The 23,649-nt window shown below is 43.2% G+C and overlaps 2 protein-coding genes across 2 annotated transcripts in view; one reads left to right on the forward strand and one right to left on the reverse strand.

Moving 5' to 3' along the window:
- Positions 1-9,071: 9,071 nt before the first annotated feature.
- NPHS2 (NPHS2 stomatin family member, podocin) lies at positions 9,072-23,649 on the forward strand. Its single transcript, XM_039881370.1, has 8 exons — positions 9,072-9,424; positions 11,756-11,859; positions 13,861-13,933; positions 15,547-15,629; positions 18,443-18,646; positions 20,808-20,863; positions 22,089-22,167; positions 23,356-23,649. The coding sequence occupies exons 1-8, from the start codon at positions 9,151-9,153 to the stop codon at positions 23,632-23,634; spliced, it is 1,152 nt and encodes a 383-aa protein (XP_039737304.1). The 5' UTR covers positions 9,072-9,150; the 3' UTR covers positions 23,635-23,649.
- AXDND1 (axonemal dynein light chain domain containing 1) overlaps positions 20,472-23,649 on the reverse strand; it is a 63,375-nt gene continuing 60,197 nt past the window's right edge. The window contains exon 28 of the transcript XR_005656973.1: positions 20,472-20,827. The gene's annotated coding sequence lies outside the window, so the exon portion shown is untranslated. The remainder of the gene's footprint in view (positions 20,828-23,649) is intronic.

A 23,649-nucleotide genomic window follows, 5' to 3' on the forward strand; every position in this document is an offset into this window, starting at 1 on the left:
AAGGTCAAAGGCGCTCTCCCTCCACCAGCCGCCGGGGACGAGCAGCGCGGAGGCGGCCGCGCGCCTGCGCACCGGTGCCCGACCGCCGACGGCGTGCGCTGGGGCGCCGCGTTCCAGCCCCAGGGCGCGCGGCCCGCGGGACGGTTGGGCAGGGCTGGCGGGTCGGGGGTCCAGTCTGGGGTCCGTCCCAGTCGCGGGGCCGCTTGGCGGGGCTCCGAGGCAGCGTTGGCTGCCTCCTGGGATCGCCGGCGCCTTCCTCCTTCGACGTGATTGGAAGACTGGAGATGGGCTGCGCGAGAGACCCTCTCCAACCACCTCCCGGCAAGGGGGAAGCGGGATAGCGGTAGGGACCGCCCCGCCCTGGGGACCCGCAGCTGGGAGCAGGAGACTGAGAGGTTCTTAACCTGGGTGTGCCTCAGAATCACCTGTGGAGCTTATTTAAGGGGGAAGACAAATGATGTCCAGGTCTACTCAGAGATTTTGATTCAATAGGTCTGGGTCTGTTAGGGAAAATTACAGGCAATTCTACTGCTTGGTGGAGAATCACTGCAGAGCCAGAGTCATGGATGAGGTGAGGAGGGCTTCCCGAACGAGCAAAGAACTTTTCAGGTGCCGCTGCACAGAAAAGAGCTGGGAGACTAAAGACGAGGATGTATTTGGGTAAATAACCTGGGGATGTGTTTGTTGCATGGGTGGAACGAGTCAGATTCATAAGGTCCTCGAAAACCAGAAAACAGTTTAAAAGGTACAGAATAGAAAGGCGTAGTATAAAAAAATTTTTTTTAACCTTAAAATGTACAATCTAATTAAAAGAACAAGACAAACCAAGAAAAATAAAGGAATTTAAATCAAGAAAGAAACTTGAGCACCCACATCGACCTTATTATCTTCCATCTGAAATTGCATGACACAATAAATCCAAAAAAAGCTCTAGAGAACAAAATGTTCCATCAACAAGCCAGGGATATTGAGGAACCCCTGACAGAAAGTTAAAAAAAGTTTATGAGCGGATATACAGCAGAATGGACAGGGCCAAATAGCAAATTAACAAAAAGGTAAAGGACGGACATGAAGAATGGATCCAGACATTCCAACAGCTTAATGACAGATGGTATAGAAAGAATAGTGGTGACAGCTGGGGGGTTAAAAAGAAGGAAACGTCCCAGATTTGAAGCAAAACAAATTTTTAGATTAAAAGGTCCCACAAAATCCTTAGAATAACTAGTGAATAAAGATCATATCCTAGACAAAGCCAGAAGAAAGGGAATCAAAAGATTCTATATAGAAAAAGGTTACCTATAAAGCAATGGAAATTTGATTACTATTGGATTTCTCGGTGGGCCAATATCTTCAAAGAGGAAACAAATTTTTTACCTAGCCAATTCAACATTCAAGTGGGAGAAAACACATTTCAAGACTTGCAAGGATTCAGAAAGTTTATGTCACTAACTAGAGAATGACTCCTGTAAAATGAACGATGAATTGAAAAAAACACATTATCCCAGATTCTCATCCCCAATTATATGAGATAATAAGTAACAAATATTTAGCACTTACTATATGCTCTTAACATAGATTATCTAAATTTCTTCCTAATTACTGTGAGAAAGGTACAATTATGAATCCCATTTAGGGGTGAAGAAAATGATATACAGCTATAAACAAGGATATAAAAAAATGATAGAAGATAAAAACGAAACTTATGATTGAATCTAGAAAGTCATTGGTGCAGAATGTGAAAAAAAAGTTTTAAAAAGATATTCTATAGCTAAATTCCAGATCAATAACTACAAACCAAATGTCTGGGTTGCTTCAGTAAGGAGACTTCATTTGGAAGAGCAGCTACAATTGCAGTCCTCACTTGCGTGGGTTTACAATAATGCACTGCCATTCTCCATGACCGACAGTCTTTTATGGTGACTAGCCTGGGAAGCGAATGGGAATGAGGTGGGAACCATCACACCTGAATCTTTCATGCCTTTGATGGTGACACTCTGCACTTCTCCGGGTATGTGGTAATGCTTCTGATGTACTATTTCGGCACTCCACTTGGCATTTTCTGTCGGAACAGCCCTTACTCAGTGAGTGAATGCACCAATGTAGGATTTCTGTCAGTTGCTAAGATGACTTATTCCAGGTATTTAATCGGCAAGTAGGGTGCATAACCAGAATATTAGCCATGCCCAGACGTGAACTTGGGCCAGAATTCATTTACCACCTAACGCCTATAAACTCAGAATGTTGATGGCAAACCATGACATTTGGGGTCCCAGAAATTAGTGATAGTCACTGAAAAATTTGGGCACTTACTTTCTCCAGAGTGGTTTATCCATAAGGGATCACAAAGCCTTTAGAGAAGGGCTGGGGTGAAGGGCTGCAGTACTGAGGTACAGCATTTCCACAGCATCCTTCTCTAATAATATTTGGGCTACACTCAAGAGGCTCTGGGACTGGGGTCTGACTTAGTTCTGAGAATGAGGTGACAAGTCATGTCTCTTGCCTATGAGATGCCTCTGTTCCCCAGACCTCGAACTGTGTTTTGTTGGTTTTTTGCTTTTTGTTGTTACACAAAGACTTGGTGACTTGTTTGTTGAGTTCACTCCTTGGGATCCGACAATTAATTAACTACAACCAGAGAGCTCTGTGAGTCAAAACCTGTCTGTTTTCCACTCTGCTGCCTATTACGATGACCAGAGCCCACTTCTAGTAATTAACTGTCTCCACCTGGTCTCCTCCCATCCCTGCCTGCATCTGGGAGTATATTTCAATTCCAGCTGCCCTTACCAGCATTCCTGTCTTAGAAAATAGCCAGTAAAGGGAGAGAGAGAGAGACAGACAGACAGACAGACAGACAGACAGACAGNCTGCCATTCTCCATGACCGACAGTCTTTTATGGTGACTAGCCTGGGAAGCGAATGGGAATGAGGTGGGAAAAATCACCCCTGAATCTTTCATGCCTTTGATGGTGACACTCTGCACTTCTCCGGGTATGTGGTAATGCTTCTGATGTACTATTTCGGCACTCCACTTGGCATTTTCTGTCGGAACAGCCCTTACTCAGTGAGTGAATGCACCAATGTAGGATTTCTGTCAGTTGCTAAGATGACTTATTCCAGGTATTTAATCGGCAAGTAGGGTGCATAACCAGAATATTAGCCATGCCCAGACGTGAACTTGGGCCAGAATTCATTTACCACCTAACGCCTATAAACTCAGAATGTTGATGGCAAACCATGACATTTGGGGTCCCAGAAATTAGTGATAGTCACTGAAAAATTTGGGCACTTACTTTCTCCAGAGTGGTTTATCCATAAGGGATCACAAAGCCTTTAGAGAAGGGCTGGGGTGAAGGGCTGCAGTACTGAGGTACAGCATTTCCACAGCATCCTTCTCTAATAATATTTGGGCTACACTCAAGAGGCTCTGGGACTGGGGTCTGACTTAGTTCTGAGAATGAGGTGACAAGTCATGTCTCTTGCCTATGAGATGCCTCTGTTCCCCAGACCTCGAACTGTGTTTTGTTGGTTTTTTGCTTTTTGTTGTTACACGAAGACTTGGTGACTTGTTTGTTGAGTTCACTCCTTAGGATCCGACAATTAATTAACTACAACCAGAGAGCTCTGTGAATCAAAACCTGTCTGTTTTCCACTCTGCTGCCTATTACGATGACCAGAGCCCACTTCTAGTAATTAACTGTCTCCACCTGGTCTCCTCCCATCCCTGCCTGCATCTGGGAGTATATTTCAATTCCAGCTGCCCTTACCAGCATTCCTGTCTTAGAAAATAGCCAGTAAAGGGAGAGACAGACAGACAGACAGACAGACAGACAGACAGTGTGTGTGTGTGAAGCTTCTGAAGCTTTACTATATGCCTCATGACAAGAATAAATCTTTTGAAAAATATAGTGAGGGGATGGGTGAATTAGAAGCTTGTGATAGAATCAACACAGCATTCCTGCCTCTGAAAGTTTTTTAACATTATGCCAAGTTGAGGGACATTTGCTGCCACTGTTCAATTCTGTTTCCCAGCAATTACTCCAAGCCTTTGCCATCCCTCTTATACTTCTTACCCACTGTTGCCTCGCCACTCAAAAACGACTCTGCTCCGACTCCCACGGAAAATGGAGGCTCTCACATGTGAACCCCCTCAACTTCCAGCCCAGGCACCTAAACTGGCCCCCTTCACATCTTTCCTCCTGGTCTCAGAGGGTGAGGGGTCATCCATTCTACCCACCCATCCTACTCTTGGGTCTATCCCTCAACCCCTCTAGGACCTTGTTATTACACAGCCCTGTATATTCAGCATCTCTTTACAGACTCCTTTTCAGTAACAAAATTATGCTTTAGTCCTTTTTATCTCACACACACACACACAACACAGAGAGGGAGACAGAGAAACAAACTCTTTTTGACCTACATCCCCCTCTAGGCAAATCCTTGAATAAACAGTCCACACTCATTTTTTTTTCCCACTTTTTCATCTACCATTCAATACTCAATCCAAAGCAATCAGCCTGCTAACTCTGGACATCTTTCTTAAGTTACTTTTACCAAAATTATTGACAAATCTAATTGATAAAGAACTCTTCCATTTTTTCATCTTAGATGATCTCCGCTGTTCACTCTTGGTGTCCTCCCCTGGATCTCTAGGAAGCTGCTGTGTACCAGGCTTGGCTCCTAGCTTTCTGCCATTTCTTATTTCCGTTATTCCATTAAAATGTTCATGTACCTCAGGGTCTGTCGTTGGCCCTTCTCCTTTTTACTCTTTCCCCCTCTTCCTGAATGACCTTTTTCACTCTCATGGTTTCAGCTTTGGCTTCTAATAGGCATGCTCATTCAAGCAACAAATATCTTTTTAGTTCCTACTATGTGCCAGGCACTGACCTAGAAGATGGAACTACATCGGTGAGCGAAACAAAGTCCCTGCCCTCCTGGATCTTACCAAAGGACAAGCAAAAAGCAGATAAATATGTCATACATAAAGTCAAGTAAGGATAAGTGCTCTTAAGCAAAATAAACCCATGGTAAGGGAATAAGAAGGGGCTGCTTTAAATGGAGTACGTAGGAAACACTTTTAACTTCTTAGACAATGGTTTTCAACTTGTGGTGCCAGAGCAGCAGCATAACCTGGAAATGTATTAGAAATGCCAGTCCTCAGACCCCAGACCTGCTGAATCAGAAACTGGGGGTACGTGGTGGGTGGCGGGGAGTGCAGCAAAGTGTTTTAACAAGCCCTCCAGGTGATTTTCATACATGCTAAAGTGAGAACCATCGCTCTAGAGCAGTTTCCCACCGCATGTGCTACGACCAGATTAGCGTGTACGGTCTCATACCGATTTTCTCAGCCCATAGGGGCAGCTTGAGGGTTAGGGAGAGGGTTAGGGAAAGGGTTTGTGGAGAAGGGAGCCCTCCAACCCAAAGTAGCCTCCACCTAGACTTTTCAGAAGACAACCAAGTGGGGTTAGCCGACGTGCCCACAGGTCTGCAGGTAGCAAGGTAAGAGCCATTCAACACTCACTGATGCGTTCAAGAAGCTGGGCGCTACCAAGGACTTTCTTCCGCCTCACGACCGCCCCTGCGGGCCAGCTGATGAAGTTCCCGGTCCAGACGCGCAAGGAGGCTGCGCCCCGCACAGCGTGGTCCCGGGGAGCCCGTCGGGAAGTGGGGCGGGCAAGGGGCGGGGCGAAGTTAGCTGGGCGTGTCTCCTGGCACTCTTGGAAGCTTCCACTCGAGATGCCCTGGGATTGTTCCTACGAACGCACGTGCTGGGTTCCCTAAAGTGTCACCATTATTTTGAACCATTATGAAAAAGCTTGGATTTCAAATCCATTTACGTAATCACAAGAAGTACCAAATTACACTCGTTGGTGAAAGAAAAGAGGGTCGATTCATTAAGTTCGACTGTTGTAAATTTTTCAGTGATTGTAAAAATAGTTTTTACAACTTTTTTTTATCATTTCATGATATATTTCAAATCATGTTGTACACATTAAAATATATGCAATTTTATTTGTCAATTATACCTCAAAGCTGGAAAATAAATAAAATTTTAAAATCATGTGAATGCTTTTCGATGGTAACAAAAATTTAAAGAGCTTATTAAAAAGTCTTGATTAGGAATTTCATGTACCCATGTGAAACAAAATTTTTGTGTGTGTGAAAGTTCAAGATTCTTTTTGTTCTCATTTAACATATACTTGAATTTTTTTAAATTGAGATACATTTAATCTATAACATTAATTTCAGGTGTACAACATAGTAATTCAATATTTGTATATATTGGGAAATGAGCACTAGTTAACATCCATCCCCATACATAGTTACAAAAAAATTTTTTTTCGTACCGAGGACTTCTAAAATCTACTCCTCAGCAACTTTAAAATATGCAACACAGGTGCTCGAGGTCAGTATAGTTAGGGCAAGTGGCCCTGACAGAGACACCTGCAGTATAACCAACTGCTCAGCCTATAAAGATGGAAACCTCCCTCTTAAGTCCTCTATCCCCTCACTGCCCCTCCTCCATAATCCCATGAGGTCAGCAAATTCCGTGGATATTTTTACCTTGGAAATTTCCTGGATACAGGCCCACTGCCAAAGCCTCAGATCCAGCTCTCAACAGCATCACTTTCCTAGGTCATTGCTATGTGGTCTTGGTTGGTCTCTCGGCCATGCACAAATTGAGAAAGTCAAATTTAACAAAGTCAAATTGAGAAAGTCAAATTTAAGTTCCTATGGTTTCCTCTAGCTCTAAAATCGTAAGATTTGCAATTTTATCTAGTGACAATGAATTCCAGCTTTTCCATTAAGTAAATCATGTAAATTAATATTCACTCCTTTGTTTATCCATATGGACATAAATTTTGAAAGCGCTAAATGAAATAAGTATAATTTAGAAAGCCTTGAAATCTTTCATGACCTTTTGTCTTAGAGACAAATTCAAAAGTCAACAACTTTAATTGGTCCTCCCCTTCTTCAGCCCTAACCTCGTTCCCATAGATGTCAGTCTTGTCACCAATCCAAACAAGGAGTCAAGTATTCATCGTTTTTAAATGTTTACATATAATATTTTCCGACAAAGGGATGACCGACACTTTCAATTAAAAAGGAATCTAAAAGAAAACAGCAATATCGTAAGAGTCGATGCGGCCAGCCAGCTAGCGACTCACGCTGCCATCTCAGCACTCCCCCGTCCTCCATCTTTCAGAAATGCCGTGTTGACCTTTCTACCATGGAATGCGACGTACTTTCTCAGATATCGTCCTTGTCATTCATAATCCCAACAGTCCTGTGTTATAAGCAGGTGCTTGTATTGGTTTCTGTTATATATGGATATAGAAAACGAAGTAATGATTTTATGTAACTCGTCAGTTGTCCCACAGCAAAGGAAACAGAAGAAGCACCAAACATGGAATCCAACACCAAGTAGGGCCTTTTCTCATTTGTTTTTCTCCTGCAAGAAATCCCTCTATCTATCTTATTGGGAGACAGGGTACAGTTTTGAGAGTATCATTTGATCGAATATCCTGCTAATTCTTGGAGTGAAAATTTATGTGAAATTTTAGTTTGAGTTTAGTTTAAGATCAAATTAATTTGTTACAGAATCAAAGGCTGAGAAAAAAATAATCCAAAGTGCTACAGTTTCACGCTTTTCCAAACGGGAGAATCTTTACAGGATGATAAACTAGCTATGTTTCATAGCAACTATTAATTTAAGTGCATAAACAATTATGATACTCTTTCCTCTATGGGCCAAGGGCATCTTCAGAATTTTTCTCATTGTACTGCTGCTCTAGGCAGGAACTAATAATTGAGGTAGGCACTTGAGAGGGAACATTTGTCCTCCCTTAGGTATCCTGTGCAATAATCAGGTTTAGAGTAAAAACCAAATCTAAATAAATTACTTTAGTACTAATCTTTTAATTCTTTTGCTCTCAGTGGCCTAACTTGGAACATATGGAAGAAAGTTGTGTAATGGTTTTTCTAGTCCCACTGGAGTTACTTCTGGTCCTCATTCTTTAATAAGATTGAGAAGAAAGTAACTACCATGGTGTGGACTCAATAAATATTGAAAAATAAAAATAAGTGAACATTATTTCTACCATCATGTGATCTGAGCTATTTGAGTAGAATCATAAATCTTGAGTTTGAAGGGTTACCTAGATCAACCTCCCATTCAGTGAGAAACAAGTTATTAATAGGGAATAAAAGAGACATCTATTCATTGTTTCAAACTGGGGCAACTCCTCCGGTTTGCTGCTGGATGGAGCACTGCCAGTGAGGATGGAAAAAGCAAAACCCTTGCCTTCATCAAGGAAGCATGGGAACAGGGCCTCGTCAAGGACGAAAGTGTCCCTTCCCTAAAAGCGTAAGTTAATTGATTTTTCAATTTTTCAAGATTTTTCAAGAAGCATTATACCATCAACAGGCTTACGCAATAGTAAAATATTAAAGACGTGTGTGTGTGTGTGTGTGTGTGTGTGTGTGTGTGTGTGAAAAAGAGAGAGAGAGAATACAAATCTAAGAGTTTTCCTTTCCCCCTTCTGAAATGTAAATCCTCCTGGGAGTAGACAGCCAACACCATTACCAGTTAAAGCGTTAGCAGGAAGAGTAGTGCCTGGGCACAAAAATAAATTGGGGCGGAGAGGAGAAAAGGGCCCTTGGGAAGACTCCAAGGGCTTGGGGAGAAGTTTCTAATTTTACCTGAAAGTTACCCTAATTCGATGACCTTTTCTGTTCCCTCTTAAGCTCTGTGGCACGACAGAGGACCACAAACTGTTTCAAATGTACCATGTTTACAAATCACAAAACAGTGCCATCACAGCCATCTGCGGTGGCATTTCAGGTAACTGCATCTTCCCTAACAGCTCTTCGTCTATAGAAACACATTTTTAAACATCGTGACCTGGCACACGGGCTTTCACACCAACTCACTGTTGTAAGTAGCACCCAGTCTTGGATCTGGCGGGCCCTGTCTACAGCTCCTCTGAGAGCAGCTGCCGCGTGTCACCAGGAGCAGAGCCCGCGCCCGAGACCCGCCCCAGGCCCCGCCCCCACCCCAGCCCACGGTCATTATGGTCCCCCGCGATACGGGCCCAGCATCCTGCTCGCGATTCTTCAGGGACAGCGCTCCCAGCCCCTGCCTCTCTGAGGATGGACAAAAGGGCTCGGAGCTCCTCCAGAGAGTCCCACGGGAGAGGCGGCGGGTCCCCCCGCAAGGAGAACAAGAGCGGGAAGGCCCAGAGGGGCGGCGCAGGCCGCGGGCCTCGGGATGCCCGGCGCGAGCAGCCGGACCTCGGGCGGGCAGGGGGCCCCGGGGAGCCCCGAGCACCCGCAGCCACGGTGGTGGACGTGGACGAGGTCCGCGGCTCCGGCGACGAGGGCACCGAGGTGGTGGCGCTGCTGGAGAGCGAGCGGCCCGAGGAAGGTACAGCAGTCTGGCTGGGGCCTCGGGAGGGGGAGCGTCCTTTCCAAGTGGTACCCAAAGGATGTCAGATAGAGTGGAATCGTCGTGCGGAAAGCCACGAGAGGCCAAAGCATCCTGCTGGACTGACTCCCCAGTGGTGACGACCAAAATGCATAAGAAGAAATACAAATAACATCAACTAAATACTGCTAATCTCAGGGGCCAGCCGTGATTGGGGGGTTGCAGGGAGTGTGGTCCAGATTGGGAACCAATCCACATGACAAAGGGACCACGCTGCGGTTTTTTGAGGCCACGGAAGAGTATATGGGGACCTAATTTAAGTAAAGCTAGTGGCTTTGGACAACTATGCAGCTTACTCTTCATTCCTCATCTCCACCCCTCAGTCTTACCTAAAAGCATTTTAAACTTTCTTTAGGATGATCGGTTTTGTTTTTGCTTTTGTTTTGTTTTTTGTTTTTTGTTTTTTTTTTCCTAAGTAGAAGAAGCAGAGCCAGATAGAGAAGAGACAAACCAGAGTTTAATCTGTGAACTGAGAGTAACACCAGCCCCCGGCTCAGGGGGTAGTTGTGAGGATAAAAGGAGATGAGGCATCCAAAGCAGTGGAGCTGAGAGCAAAGAACAGGACAAGATCAGTTAGGACAGGATCCTTGCAAGGTAAAAGAGGAGGAAGTTAGACCAATGGAGGGAATCACAGGAAAGGGGTCTGGCTTCTGCAGGTGAAGCAACCCTCAGGAACAAATCTACCTGCTTCCAGTCCTTGTTATAATGTATGGAAGAAAAAATTCATTACACCTTAAGTGTAAGATGAGAGAGGTTTCAAGGAAAGTAAATAAGGAATAGTTGCATTATATTGCTTTCTGCTGTCTATGAAATTTTAACATTTCCTGGTTACCAGCAATGCAGTATATGCTGGAGCATTAAAAGCTGTGATCTGAGAAAGATTCATGCAGTCAGGGTGTAGTTATGTGGAGCATGTCAGTGCTGTTTTGCCCAAGTGATGCCTTTTCATCAGTCAGAAATTTCCAGTCATTAAATGGTTGTTAGGTTCAATGTTACAATAATGCTGAGATTAGAAGTCTTATGTGTGCTTCAGACCACACTGGCGGGGAGGCAAGGAAGGGAGCCCCTACAATGTGTCAGGCACACACTAGGTGTTGTACTGAGTATTATCATTCCCATTTCACAGTCGTGGAAAAATACTGAGAAATTAAGTAACTTCCCTAAGACCTATAGTTGGGAAGTGGAAAAGTCAGAATTCTGTAGTAAGACAGTCTGAAAAGTGCATACTTGCATGATACTGCCCCTGATTTCTGGCCATGGTCACAGCACTGCCACCAACCAGCTGTGGCCTTAGGCACGTAGCTTCACCTGTATGGGCTTCACTCAGTCTCTCCAGCTATTAAGTGACTAGAGCCTGGGACCCCAAGCAATGCATAAGCCCCCTTGAGGATGATGCGGCATTGCTGCGGCATTGCTGCGTCCTTGTCTGGGAGGTGTCTGTGGCTCTCAGGGAGAAGGTGAGCAAGAGGCAGCAACAGCCCCACCCCCACTTAGCCCCACACTCCCTCAGCCAGGCTGCTTAAGACTTGGGAGAAATGAAAAGGTGCTTCATTTTACCAGAATGCTGGGGATTCTTAGACTATGTCGTATCTAAAGGCTCTTCCTGCTTTAACATTTAATGGTTCACTATCCACTTAAATCAAACCAATCGGATATTCAAGGAACTCATTCCAAGAGAATACTATTTTGTCAGCAAAGCTTCAAGTTAGGTTTTGAATATAGATATGAATTTTCTGTTCACATCCCTAACGACTGTATGAAGAAATTTTTGAGGCCTTTCTTCACTTATAAAATGTAATTTTGTTTAGATGTACATTTATTTATTTTTTACTTGCCATGGTTACCACTGGCAAGTGAAATGGATTTATAAACTAACTGAACATGGCAATAACACTGTTACTGCCCTTAATGGAGAACACCATAAAAACTAACATGATGGTAATGGAGCGGCATTTCCCGAAATAGGTTACATGAGAAATAAATTCTATAGAACTTGCATTTTCTTGGAGAAAACATTGCCTGGTCAGACGTTTGGGAAAAACGCTACCGCCTTTCCAGGAGCCTGCTCCATCTTCTGTAGGTCTACACAGCCCTTCACAGACAATCACCCAGCCCTGTGAACTGACTGCTCCTATATCCAGCTCACTCCATATTTCCACCGAAGTCCACAAACTTCTCTGACCCTGATACGAAGGACTGGACCAACAAGTATAGTCAGTGGGAAGGGTAAAGTTCTAATATAATTATTCTTTTGCTTTTTGTTTTTTAAAGGTATCAAGGCTTCTGGTTTAGGCCCCTGTGAGTGGCTTCTTGTCCTCATGTCCCTGCTCCTCATCATCGTGACCTTCCCTTTTTCTATCTGGTTCTGCATAAAGGTGAGATTCCAATAAGGATCCAATAAGAAATTTTCCGATGCCTCTCACTGACCACAACATGTCCACTCTTACTTCTGTGTTTTGGTACGTGCCATCTGTCCTGCATGGAATGCCCTCTTCACCTCATGGCCTGGGACGTCCAGGAAATTCTCAGGCATCTTCTGTAGACCACGAATGACCATTATCTTTGGCTCACAGGTGCTTACATTTGCTGTCCCTGAAGTAAATGAAGACCTTTGTCAGTTTGGGGAGCACACGCCAAGACAAAAGTAGAAGTGCGAGGGACTTATTGGGAGGCACTGTCTGTGAGAGATTAGGGGAGAGAGAACAATAGCAGGCAGGGAAAGCCTTCAGACAATGGATGGTCCAGGTCTGACACTTATGCTATGAGAAGAGGAAGAAAGGATTGGACAGAAAGAGCCTCAGACTGTGATACAACTCTGAGAAAGTCTCGGTCAGCCCGAAAGGGAACTCCAGAGCAGAGTCTGCTTCATAGAGGAGTCTCACGATGGGCAAAAATGGCCACGCCCTGGTACCTCTGCCATTTTTAGTCATTGGCTGGAGCTGCCAGGCTCCTTGTCTTTGCTGGAACACTACAGATGCTGCTGGGGCCGCTGCTTATCGCACTCCTTATGCAGGCCCCTTCTCCATCTCTTCCTCCTCCTCCTTTTTCTCCTTTTTCATGAAAGGGTGTTGGATTTTGTCAAATGCCTTTTCTGAATCTACTGAGATGATCACGCGGTATTTGCCCTTTATTTTATTGATATGGTGTATTACATTAACTGAATTTTAGATGTTAAACCAACTATGTGTTCCTAGGATAAGTCCCACTTGGTTATGGTACGTAATCTTTTTAATGTTACTGGATTCAGGTTGCAGGTAGTTTCTTGAGGATTTTTGCATCTGTATTCATGAGATATTGGTCTCTAGTTTTCTCGCTAGTTTTGGCATCAGGGTAATACTGACCTCAGAGAATAAGTTGAAAAGATTTCCCTCCTTTCTATTTTTGAGAGGAGAATTTGTGAATAACTGGTATCACTTTTTGTTTACATGTTTGGCAGAATTTACCAGTGAAGCCATCTGGTCTTGAACTTTTCTTAGTGGGAAAATTTTAAACTACTAATTCAGTTTTTTACTTCTAGGTCTTTTCAGTTTTTCCTTTTCTTCTTGAGTCAGTTTTGGTAGTCTGTATCTCTGTAGGATTTTGTCCATTTCATCTAAGTTATCTAATTTGTTGGTGTATTTTCTCTTATAATATTTTTTATTTCTATAAGGACAGTAGTGATGTCCCTGTCATCATTCCTCTTTGATTCCTGGTTTTGGCAATTTGTGTCTTCTCTCTTTTTTCTTCATCGGTCTAACTAAATATTTGTCAATTTTGTTGATCTTTTTAAAGAACCGGCTTTTCGTTCCATTGATCTTCTCTACTGTTTTTTTTATTTTCTATTGCATTTATTTCCATTCTAATTTTTATTATCTTCTTTCTGTTTGCTTTAGGTTTAGTTTGCTCTTCTACCTCCAGTGTCTTAAGGTAGAAAATTAGGATGTTATTTTGAGGTATTTCTTGCAGTTTGAAACAGAATATAAGTATAGTATTAAAATATACTCCCCTTTTCTGTTAAATAGCTAACAATTAATACATGTAAAAGCTAATAGTGCAGAAGTCACAGAAAAATACAAGATTGACTATCTTATAGTACACAAGTGTGATGTCTTTGATGCAGGAAATGCTGGACACAGTGGAAGCATTCTTTTTTAGGTAATCATGACTCTGTAATCAAAATTCTGTCTATGGGCTCAAAAATTAACATGGCCAATATACTTTTTCACTGATTTCTGAAATTCTACACTTATTAAATGTAGACTTTGTAAACCTAAATATTAAGTTTTTTCTTGATTCTCAAAAGAAAAGCTTTCTAATACCTAGGATCATTCCTGTTCAAAAGCCTTTTTGAAGACTTTCTTTCTTGGAGTGATTCAAAGTATTACATTTTCTTCTAGGTTGTACAGGAGTATGAGAGAGTAATTATATTTCGACTGGGACATTTGCTTCCTGGAAGAGCCAAAGGCCCTGGTAAGAAACATCTTTTTTAAACTCCCTATAGACTTGCCAATTTCTTCAATCCATGCATATTTTAATATGAACCTCTGATTACATGAAGTTACTTGATTCATGATACCTTATTTTTCTATTATTTGTAACACAGTTATTAAGAAATTCTTCAGAGAGTATTACCACCAGGGCATAGTGACCAAGAGAGAGAATGGGTGCAGAGAGCCAAATGCCAGAGCCAGGATGGCCGAAGTAGCGAGTAGGCTTAGGGCCCATGGCCAGGCACTCGTTTTTGTAGAATGTGTATATGGTCAGAGTCTTGTGAATTCTCAGAGCATAGCTGGGCTTGTTCAGAGTCTAGGGGGTCAGACCAAACTATGGGAGACAGGCAAAGTGCAGCATCCAAGTAACAAATTTCCCTTTAGTTGGCAGAATTTAAAACACATAGATTGAGCACATCTTGGTGTTTCAGGTACTGCATCACTACCAGGGAAATGAAGATGGATGAACAAGACGTGGTTTTCCATCTCTAGGACCTTAAAATCTAGTGAAGTTGATGTCCAGAGGTCCAAGCTGATAATGGGCACAGATAGAAGTATGGTCAGTCTAAGAAGCTGGGCAGCTGGGGTTTGGAAATCTAAGCTAGCCAGGAAGGCATGAAAAGGAGCAAAGTCCCACCACATATATATTGGAAAGGGTCCAAGTTGCCAGCCAGATCTGCAGAAACAGATAGAGAAGAGAGACCGGACGAGAAGATACAAACCAGAGTTTGAAGATTTATAATCAACAGATGAGTCTGCACAAAAGTAGAGCCAGACCTTATAGGTCCAGGACAGAGACTGTCTTGTTCTGGTTTGAGTTTTTGGCGTCCTTTTCAATTTGGGCTGGAAAGGACTAGCTAGGTTGCTCCTCAGAGAGATCCCGGGCTCTCTGAGGTGCTGCCGATTCCAACAAAGCTTTGCTCTTGCAGCAGCCCACGGTGTCCAATGGAATCACAGAAAAATCTCAACAAATCAATCTAAAAATTTTGCACATCAATCCCGTAGATTACATTGGGTGGATAAGAAATAACTAACCAACCAGAAGGCTGGTATCAGGATATTGCTATTCCAATTACCTCTGGGGCTCACCTTTTAAGAACTATCACATGGAGGTTGCTGACTCATTTTGGTACATGCATGGATTCAAAACTAATTTTACAAAGCACCTAAAAGGCACTAAGTCGGGCACTAAAGCTAACAACAGTGCATGAGACACTCTTATTAGGGAGTTTGAATCTAGTCAAGGAGGCAGACATTTAACTCAAAATATGGAGGAATTAGCACCATCACCATGGTGACCACACAGCCCATTTTGCTGCGGATAATCTGAGTATGCCTGTTGTCCTGAAGTAAGTTCTAACCGTGCTCTCCTCTCACCCTCAAAAGTGTCCCAGGTTGAATGACAAATTATATAGTAACCTTAGCAACAACTAACATACTAGGGGTGGTGCGGTGGTGGTCTCAGCCTGTGGCCTGTGTGTAGCTGGAGGCTAAAAAAAGCAATGCAACCTGCAACTCGACTCAAAAAAGGTGAACCTCGAACAGTCTCCATGCTAGCCATTCACCTGTCACTTCCCCTGCCCCCTCTTCCAGGCCTCTTCTTCTTTTTGCCCTGCCTGGATACCTACCACAAGGTTGACCTTCGTCTCCAAACCTTGGAGATACCCTTTCATGAGGTAAACCACATGATGGATTTTGCTTTCTCTCTACATTTTACGTGGCTGAGCTACAAATTCTGGTCCAGGGCAAAATGACTATTTAAATCTAAAGTAGAAAAGGGAAATAGAGATATAGACTACTTCAAAATGAAAAACTCCTGTGTGTCTAAGGACACAATCGACAAAATGAACAGGCAACCTATGGAATATTTGCAAATAATATGTCTGATAAGGGGTTAATATCCAGAATACATAAAGAAATCTTATAATTCAACAACAAGAAAGCAAAACAAAAATTAAAAATGGGAAAAGGAGTTTGTGATGGTTAATATTATGTGACAACTTGGCTAAGCTGTAGTGCCCAAATACTTGCCAAAAACATCAGATGTTGCTGTGAAAGTATTTTTTGGAGAAGATTAATATTTAAATCAGTAAACTGTGAATAAAGCAGATTTTGCTCCATAATGTAGTTGGGCCTCAGGCCTTAAGAGAAAGACTAACTTCTCCTTGAGGGGAAGGGAATTCTGCCAACAGACCACTCACAGACTCGAGCTGCAACATGGACTCTTTCTGTGGTCTTCAGCTGGTTGATCTATTTGGACTCGTCAGCCTCTACAGTTGTGTAAGCCAGTTCCTGAAAATCTTTCTCTCTCTGCCTACACACACACACACGTTCTATTTCTCCAGAAAGACTTGACTAATTCAGATTTGAACACTTCTCCAAAGAAGATACACAAATGGCCAACAAATACATGAATAGATGTTCAACATCACTAATAATTAAAGAAAGGCAAATCCAAACCACAATGAGATAACGACCTCACACCTATTAGGATGGCTAACAAAAGAAAAATAACAAGTGCTGACAAGGATGTAGAGAAATTGGAACGCTCGAATAGTGTTAGTGGGTAGGTAAAATGGTGCAGCTGCTGTAGAAAACAGTACAGTAATTCCTCAAAAAATTGAAAATAGCATTACCATTTGATCCAGCAATTCCACTTCTGCGTATATACCCCAAGGAACCAAAAGCAAATTTTTGAAGAGATATTTGTTTATCTATGTTCACAGCAACACTATTCACAACAGCCAAGAGATGAAAGCAACCCAAGTGTGCATCAGTGGCTGAATAGGTAAACTAAGTGTTGTGTATACCCACAATGGTGTATACCCACAAAAAGACAAATACTGCCTGATTCCACTTACGTGAGATACCTAGAGTAGAAAAATTCATAGAGATAGAAAATAGAATGGTGGTTACAGGGGTTGGGGGAAGAATGGGGAGTTGTTGCTTAATGGGTTTCAGTTTTGCAAGATAAAAAGAGTTAAGATTGGTCACATAACAATGTGAATGTACTTAACACTGCTGAACTGTACACTTAAAAATGGTTAAGCTGGTACATTTGATGATATGCGTATTTTACCACAATAAAAACATTAAAAGTAGAATAACACCTAGATTTTTCTATTAGTAATCGAGATTTATACACCTTTCCTAAATTGTCCCCCACTTTCAGTTTGAAGTTTTTTCTCATTTTTTTCTTTGGGTAAATAGAAACATAAATAGAAATTACGTATATTTTAAAAGGCTTATTTTAGATAATAAAATATAAAAAAAGGAATAAATTAAACTTACCCCTAATCCCACTACCTATAGATAGATGTTGATATTTTGGAGTATATCTTTTCAGACTTTTTTTATATTTACAGATGAGAATATAGAATACATACATATCGAACCATACAGTCTATTTTGTAGCATGCCTTTTTTTCATCCAGCAATATCTGTGATCATTTTCTGACATATTACCTATGTTTCTACCCCTTTATTTTAAATGGACACAGAGCATTCCAATGTGTGGATGTACCACAATTTATAATTCTCTATTGTTGATATTATTTCCAATTTCTTATTACAAAAAGCAACACTATAAATAACACCCTTACAGCTAAATCCTTAAAACATGTTCTTGTGATCAGTGTCTAAAAATGGAAATGCTGAGAACATGCATCTTTTAGGGCTTTTGATGTGCATTACTGATCTGTCCCCTAGTGTACACCCAATGATCAATACATTCGGTTGCTTGTTTCCCAAAACGTGCTTCTCTTTTAGTACTTTTTTTGGGGAGTGGAGGCATCAGTTTAAAAAGACCTGATAAACATTAACTGATTTTTTTTCATATAAGAAAATTATTCCTGATTTTTTACAAAAGGACTTACAATAGGATTCCTTTAAATTGTGAGTTCTTTAGTGTATTTAATAAAAACTCCATAATCTTCAAAAACATGTCCTTTTTTTTTTTTTTTTTTTTTTAGATAAGAAGTGCAATAGAGAAAAACAAATCAGGAAAAGGGAACAGGGTACTGGTGGTGGTTTATATTTAAGTTGGATGGTTAGGATAGGCTTTACTGAGAATGTGATGCGGAGGGGGGTGGCTAATTGTGCCAAGATGTGGGGAGAAACCATTCCAAGCAAAGGAAACAGTAAATGGAAAGGCTTGGAGTTGGGAGCATGCTGATCAGCTTGAGGAACAGCAAGGTCAGTGTAGCTGAAGGTGAAGGGCATAACAAGAGATGACGTCAGAAGTAAGGGAATGATGGGGCCAGATCATGGAGGTGGTTGTCAGCATAGGACGCTGAAAACTCATGTCTATGTTGAATAAAGGGTAGACCTACTGTCTACACACACACACACACACACACACTGCTATTTTTTCCTCTTGTGATACTCTTACACTGAGAAAACTCCCCCTGAACACATTTAGTTCCTCTATCCCCGCATGGGAAAGGGGCCCAGGAATCAGGCCTGTCATGCCGACTTTTTTTCTGCCTAGGTTGTGACCAAAGACATGTTCGTAATGGAGGTAGATGCCATCTGCTACTACCGACTGGAGAACGCCTCTCTTCTCCTAAGCAATCTGGCTCACGTGTCCAAAGCTGTTCAATGCCTTGTGCAGACCACCATGAAGCGTCTGCTAGCACATCGGTCGCTCACCGAAATACTTCTAGAGAGGAAGAGCATTGCCCAAGATGTACAGGTACTTTGATAAATTTAACACTGAACGTTAAATGTATTCATTTCTTCATGGGCTATTTATTGAATCTTTCATGTACCAAGCATTCACTGGGAAAGGTGCCGCCCCTTAAAAGGCTGCCATATCGACCCTGAGTCAATCACAGTCACCAGTCTGGTGCAGGTTAGTCAGTTACTGCCATAGTTTTTGCTCTCAGTTCTACTCCAGCAGCTGTAGACTCATTGTAAAGTGCCACATAGCACCGAGTGGTGGGAGTGGAAGCCGGTGGGGGGGTAGGTGGGTGGAGCTAGACAGGAGGGGTGGGTGGCATACAAGGATGATAAGGACTGGTTCCCAGGAGCTTACAGTCTAGCAGAGGAAACCAAGTTAAATAATGATAAGTTCAAATAAGACTTTCAGATAATAAGACTTCACAGACTCTTACATGACGAATTTCCCCATCGATCGTCTAGATATTATTGATTTAGAATTAGGGGAAGGAGAGAAGAACCAGAACTGCTTCACAAAAAGCTTCATCTAACCCCCAGGCAGTAAGCTCAGCAGTCTTGCCCACGGCCAGGGGAGGTGTCTCCCATTCTTACCAGGACAAGTTGGCACAGGTATTACGAAGAGAAGGGAGAGCGAAGCAGGATTGCAGGCAGCTGGCCAGTCAAGTGGCTGTTACCACCAGTGACAGGGCCTGTCACTGAGGCCGTGGCGCCCAGGCTCAGAATTGAGTTAGAAGGTTACAAATCACGACTAGCTGAAAGGGGAACCTCCAATAGAAGGACTTAAGGATCTAAGGCACAGAGAACGATTATGCTTGATGGGCCCCAAGCAGACGCTAATCTGAAAAATGAAGTAGTCAAATGTTTGTGAGTTGTCCGATTTGTTACTGATGAAACAGAGATTAGCATCCTAGTAGAAAAGGAAAGAATTCAGACAATTAGAGAAGCTAAAGAGAGAAAAAGTTATAGGAGACACATAGGAAAATTGCTGCTCTGGAATTGAACCTCCCCGCCCGGGTATGTTCCCCCTTTGGCCTCCTTCGACTTCCCTTCCTACTCACCCCTCCCCTCTGAAGAATAAAGGCGAAGGTTCAGACTCTCCACATTCAAACTTGCCTTCATTCCTTGAATTATAATTGGTATATTTATACATTTGGCTTCTCAGATTATGAACTCCACAGGGGCAGGAATCATATCTTTTCATCTCTTTGTCCTCAGTACCTGGCACAGGGCTTGTCACATAGCAGCCAGATCATGTTTTTGGATGAGCGAAGAAATGGCCCACCTCTTGCTGTCCTCCCCACAGCGTATCTAATACTGCAGCCAACTTAGACTTAGCGACTTATTGTTCCTCCAGCTTCCCCGCCTCTTCTTAGGCTGTTTCCTTTTTCCCCAGAGGCAAAATGCTCTTTCAAATGCCACCTCCGCTGTGACATCCTTGTCAACATGCCTTCCTTTCATCAATCCCCCAAATCAGTTAGTCTTCTCGGGGTTCTCAAGGCACTAAGCTTACTATGTATCTAGCCACTTAACTAAGAAATCATCAGAAATAATTCAGAAAAAAACATATGGGCCCACATGTGGAGCCCCATGTCTTGCCCCTTTATTCAGAACCTGCAGTTCATTTTCTTCCACCACCCGGGTCTCGGATATATAGGAAATAAATGCCACCCACAGGAGGGACGTGAAAGCACCTGTAAACGAAAGCCATTTGGGAGAGAGACTGGAGACTCCGGTTCTCTAATAAATGCACTTAAAAACAGATTTAACAAGTACACCATCTGTATTATTTTTCTATTGCTTCTATAACAAATTACCACAAAGCTGGGGTCTTAAAACAAGACCAATTTAATCTCTTACAGTTTCGAAGGCCAGAAGTCCGAAATTTTCCGTTTCACTGGGCCAAAGCTAAGGAGTCAGCAGGGCTGGCTCCTTCTGAAGTTCTGAAAGGAGAAACCATTCCCTTGCCTTTGGCAGCTGCTAGCGCCTGGCCACATGCACCCCTGAGCTCGTGGCCCCTTCCTCCTTTTTCAAAGTATGTCACTCCAGTCTCTGCTTCCATCATCACATTACCTTCTTCTCTTCTGTAGTGAGATGTCCCTCTGCTTCCTTCTTATAAGGACACTCATAAGAACCAGTGGAGGCTGTCACTGACATCTTGACTCTTCTCTCCACAGGTCGCCTTGGATTCAGTGACCTGTATTTGGGGAATCAAAGTGGAGAGAACAGAAATGTAGGTAGGAGGTTAACTGGGAAGAATACAACATGATAAATGAAAATAGTTGGGTTTTATTTAAAATGTTTCATTCGATAAGTTATTTTCATTGCATGAGTACCAGTATAGCCATATTAGCATAAATTTGGGGGGAAAAAATACCTATTATCTCATAGCCATACCACAACCACTGTAACATTTGGGCAAATTATTTTCACATTTCCTCTCTATGGATTAAAAAATTTTTGAGATAAAATTCACATAACATAAAACTCACCATTGTAACCATTTTAAAGTACAACTCGGTGGTTTTTAACATATTCACAAAGTAGTGCAACCATCACTACCATCTAACTCTAGAACATTTTCATCGCCCCGAAAAGAAAGCCTGCACCCATTAAGCAGGAACCGCTCACTGAACTCCTCACCCGCCAGCCCCAACAAGCACTAATGTGCTCTTTGTCTCTCTGGATTTGGATATTCTGGACACGTCTTATAAATGTACTCATGCGACAGGTGGCCTTTGTGTCTGGCTTCTTCTGCTTAGCATTGTTTTCAAGGTTCGTTCATGTTCTAACATGAATCAGGACTTCATTCCCTTTTATGGTGGAATTTGATTCCATTGTGTGGCTATACCATATTTTATCTCCTCATCACTTGATGGACGTTGAGCTGTTTCAACTTAGGGGCTATTATGAATAATGCTGCAGTGAACATTCACATGCAAGTTTTTGTGTGAACGTTCTCATTTCTCTTGGGTATATACCTAGGAGTGGAAATATTGAATCACATGGTAACTCTACATTTAACTTTCTGAGGAATCACCAACTTGTTGTCTATCTAGGTATTTTTCATAGTTAACATTTGGGGTAAAAATACGATTTTGTATCTTTCGTGCAATGCATTAAATATTATTCTGATTCGGTCAGTTCTATCCTTTCAAAATCAATTCTCATACAACTGTGGATGACTTCCCTTATTCTTATTATTAATAATGTGTCTCTTCAAGGCTTTTTTTCATTATTCAAATTTGATTGCTGGGATTTAGGCTAAACTTTAAGTTTGACCCTTGCGACACCCTTCCTGCCCACTATCTAGGGGAGGTCGAGGGACCGCACCCTCCGTGGCACCAGAGTTTGCTGCTTGTCCTGCAGCAGCGGCAGGGAAGGCGGCTAAGCTGGCGAAAGCCCTGACCCCTGAAAGGGGTGCCCACACCCACCTGGCCGTGTTCCTCCTTTTCCAGGAAGGACGTGAGGCTGCCGGCCGGGCTTCAGCACTCACTGGCTGTGGAAGCCGAAGCGCAGAGACAGGCCAGAGTGCGGGTGAGCCAGCCCGGGGCAGGCCGTCCTCCCGCCGGGGCTGTTCTTTGGGGAACGTGGGAAAATCCAAAAGGCCTGCTCATGCGAAACAGTTCCCCTGTGCTCGTTCGCTTCCTCATCTCCCATTCATCCAGGCCTGGGAGGAATCTGGCTGTGCCAGCTGTTCCCCCCACTCCCACCCTATTAAAGTCGCTCTCTTAGCGTGTTAGTAGCCTCCTGGCTAACGCAGGAGCTCCTGCCCGGTTACACCCCCACTCTCAGGCTGTTGCTGAGTGACCGACTCCTCCATCTTGAGTCTTGTTTTCCCTCTCTCTTCCTAAAAGCGTCTCCCCACATTCATCCCTCTTCTCTTGAGCTGGCATCTTTGCTGGGTAATAGCAGTCACCGCTCACCTCCAGGTTAATAACACCCAGACCCGTCTCCCTAGCTCTGTGCAAGCTCTAAAGGGTCGACGGTGATCAAGACCCAATTCCCTCCATGCCAGACCCGGGAGAAGGCTGTGCCGCGCCAGCCGCTCCGCAGGCATGCCAGTGAGAAAGAAAAGCAGTGACTGCCCGCAGCTCCTGAGGACGGGGTGGGGTGGGGTGGGAAGGGGTGCCGGGAAGAGGAAAGCGAGGGCCAGAGTCCTCTTGAAAGACAGAAAGCAGGTGAAGAAAAACCCCTAACCACATAGAGGGTCGATAACTGCGGGGAGGTGGGAGAGGAAGGGGAGGGAGACGCTGGCCCTCTGGGTAGAGTTGCTTCTAGATCTAAGTCTCATCCCCTTGGCCCACTTAAGAGTGGCATTTGGGTGGTGAGCTTGGGTGCTTTTTCTTCTGAAATGCTTACCCAGTCATCTGTCTGAGTTGGGAGTTACCCATCCAGGACTCTGTTCCTCTGCCTGGAACGCTGGCTAACCTTTTCTCTATACGACAAAATTCTACTAATCAAGGCCCACTACACGTAATAACCCTCCTGACACTTCACTACACTTTCTGGGGCCCTTAACAAATTCCACCTTAAATTACAATTAAGAATATGATCAGTCTCCCCTAGAGTGAGATCCTTGAAAATGAAGACAGTCTGTTTGCCTAACAGGGCCTGCCACATAGTAGATGCTCAGTGCTTGCTGAGTCACGCTGAATAATGATTAAAACCTTCATGGGATGAAGAAGAAAATTCACTCTGCTTTTCTTCCCATCTGTTCTCTAGATGATCGCTGCAGAGGGGGAGAAGGCTGCCTCCGAGTCCCTGAGGACGGCGGCCGAGATCCTCTCAGGCACCCCAGCTGCTGTTCAGCTTCGATACCTGCACACTCTTCAATCCTTGTCCACAGAGAAACCTTCCACAGTGGTTTTACCTTTGCCATTTGACCTGCTAAATTTCCTGTCTTCTCCCAGCAACAGAACTCAAGGAAGCATCCCCTTGCCAAATCCTTCCAAACCCGTCGAGCCACTGAATCCTAAAAAGAAAGACTCTCCCATGTTGTGAGAGGGGCCAAGGATC

Source organism: Pteropus medius, unplaced genomic scaffold (genome assembly GCF_902729225.1).
Source record: "Pteropus medius unplaced genomic scaffold, Ma_sr-lr_union100, whole genome shotgun sequence".
NCBI lineage: Eukaryota > Metazoa > Chordata > Mammalia > Chiroptera > Pteropodidae > Pteropus > Pteropus medius.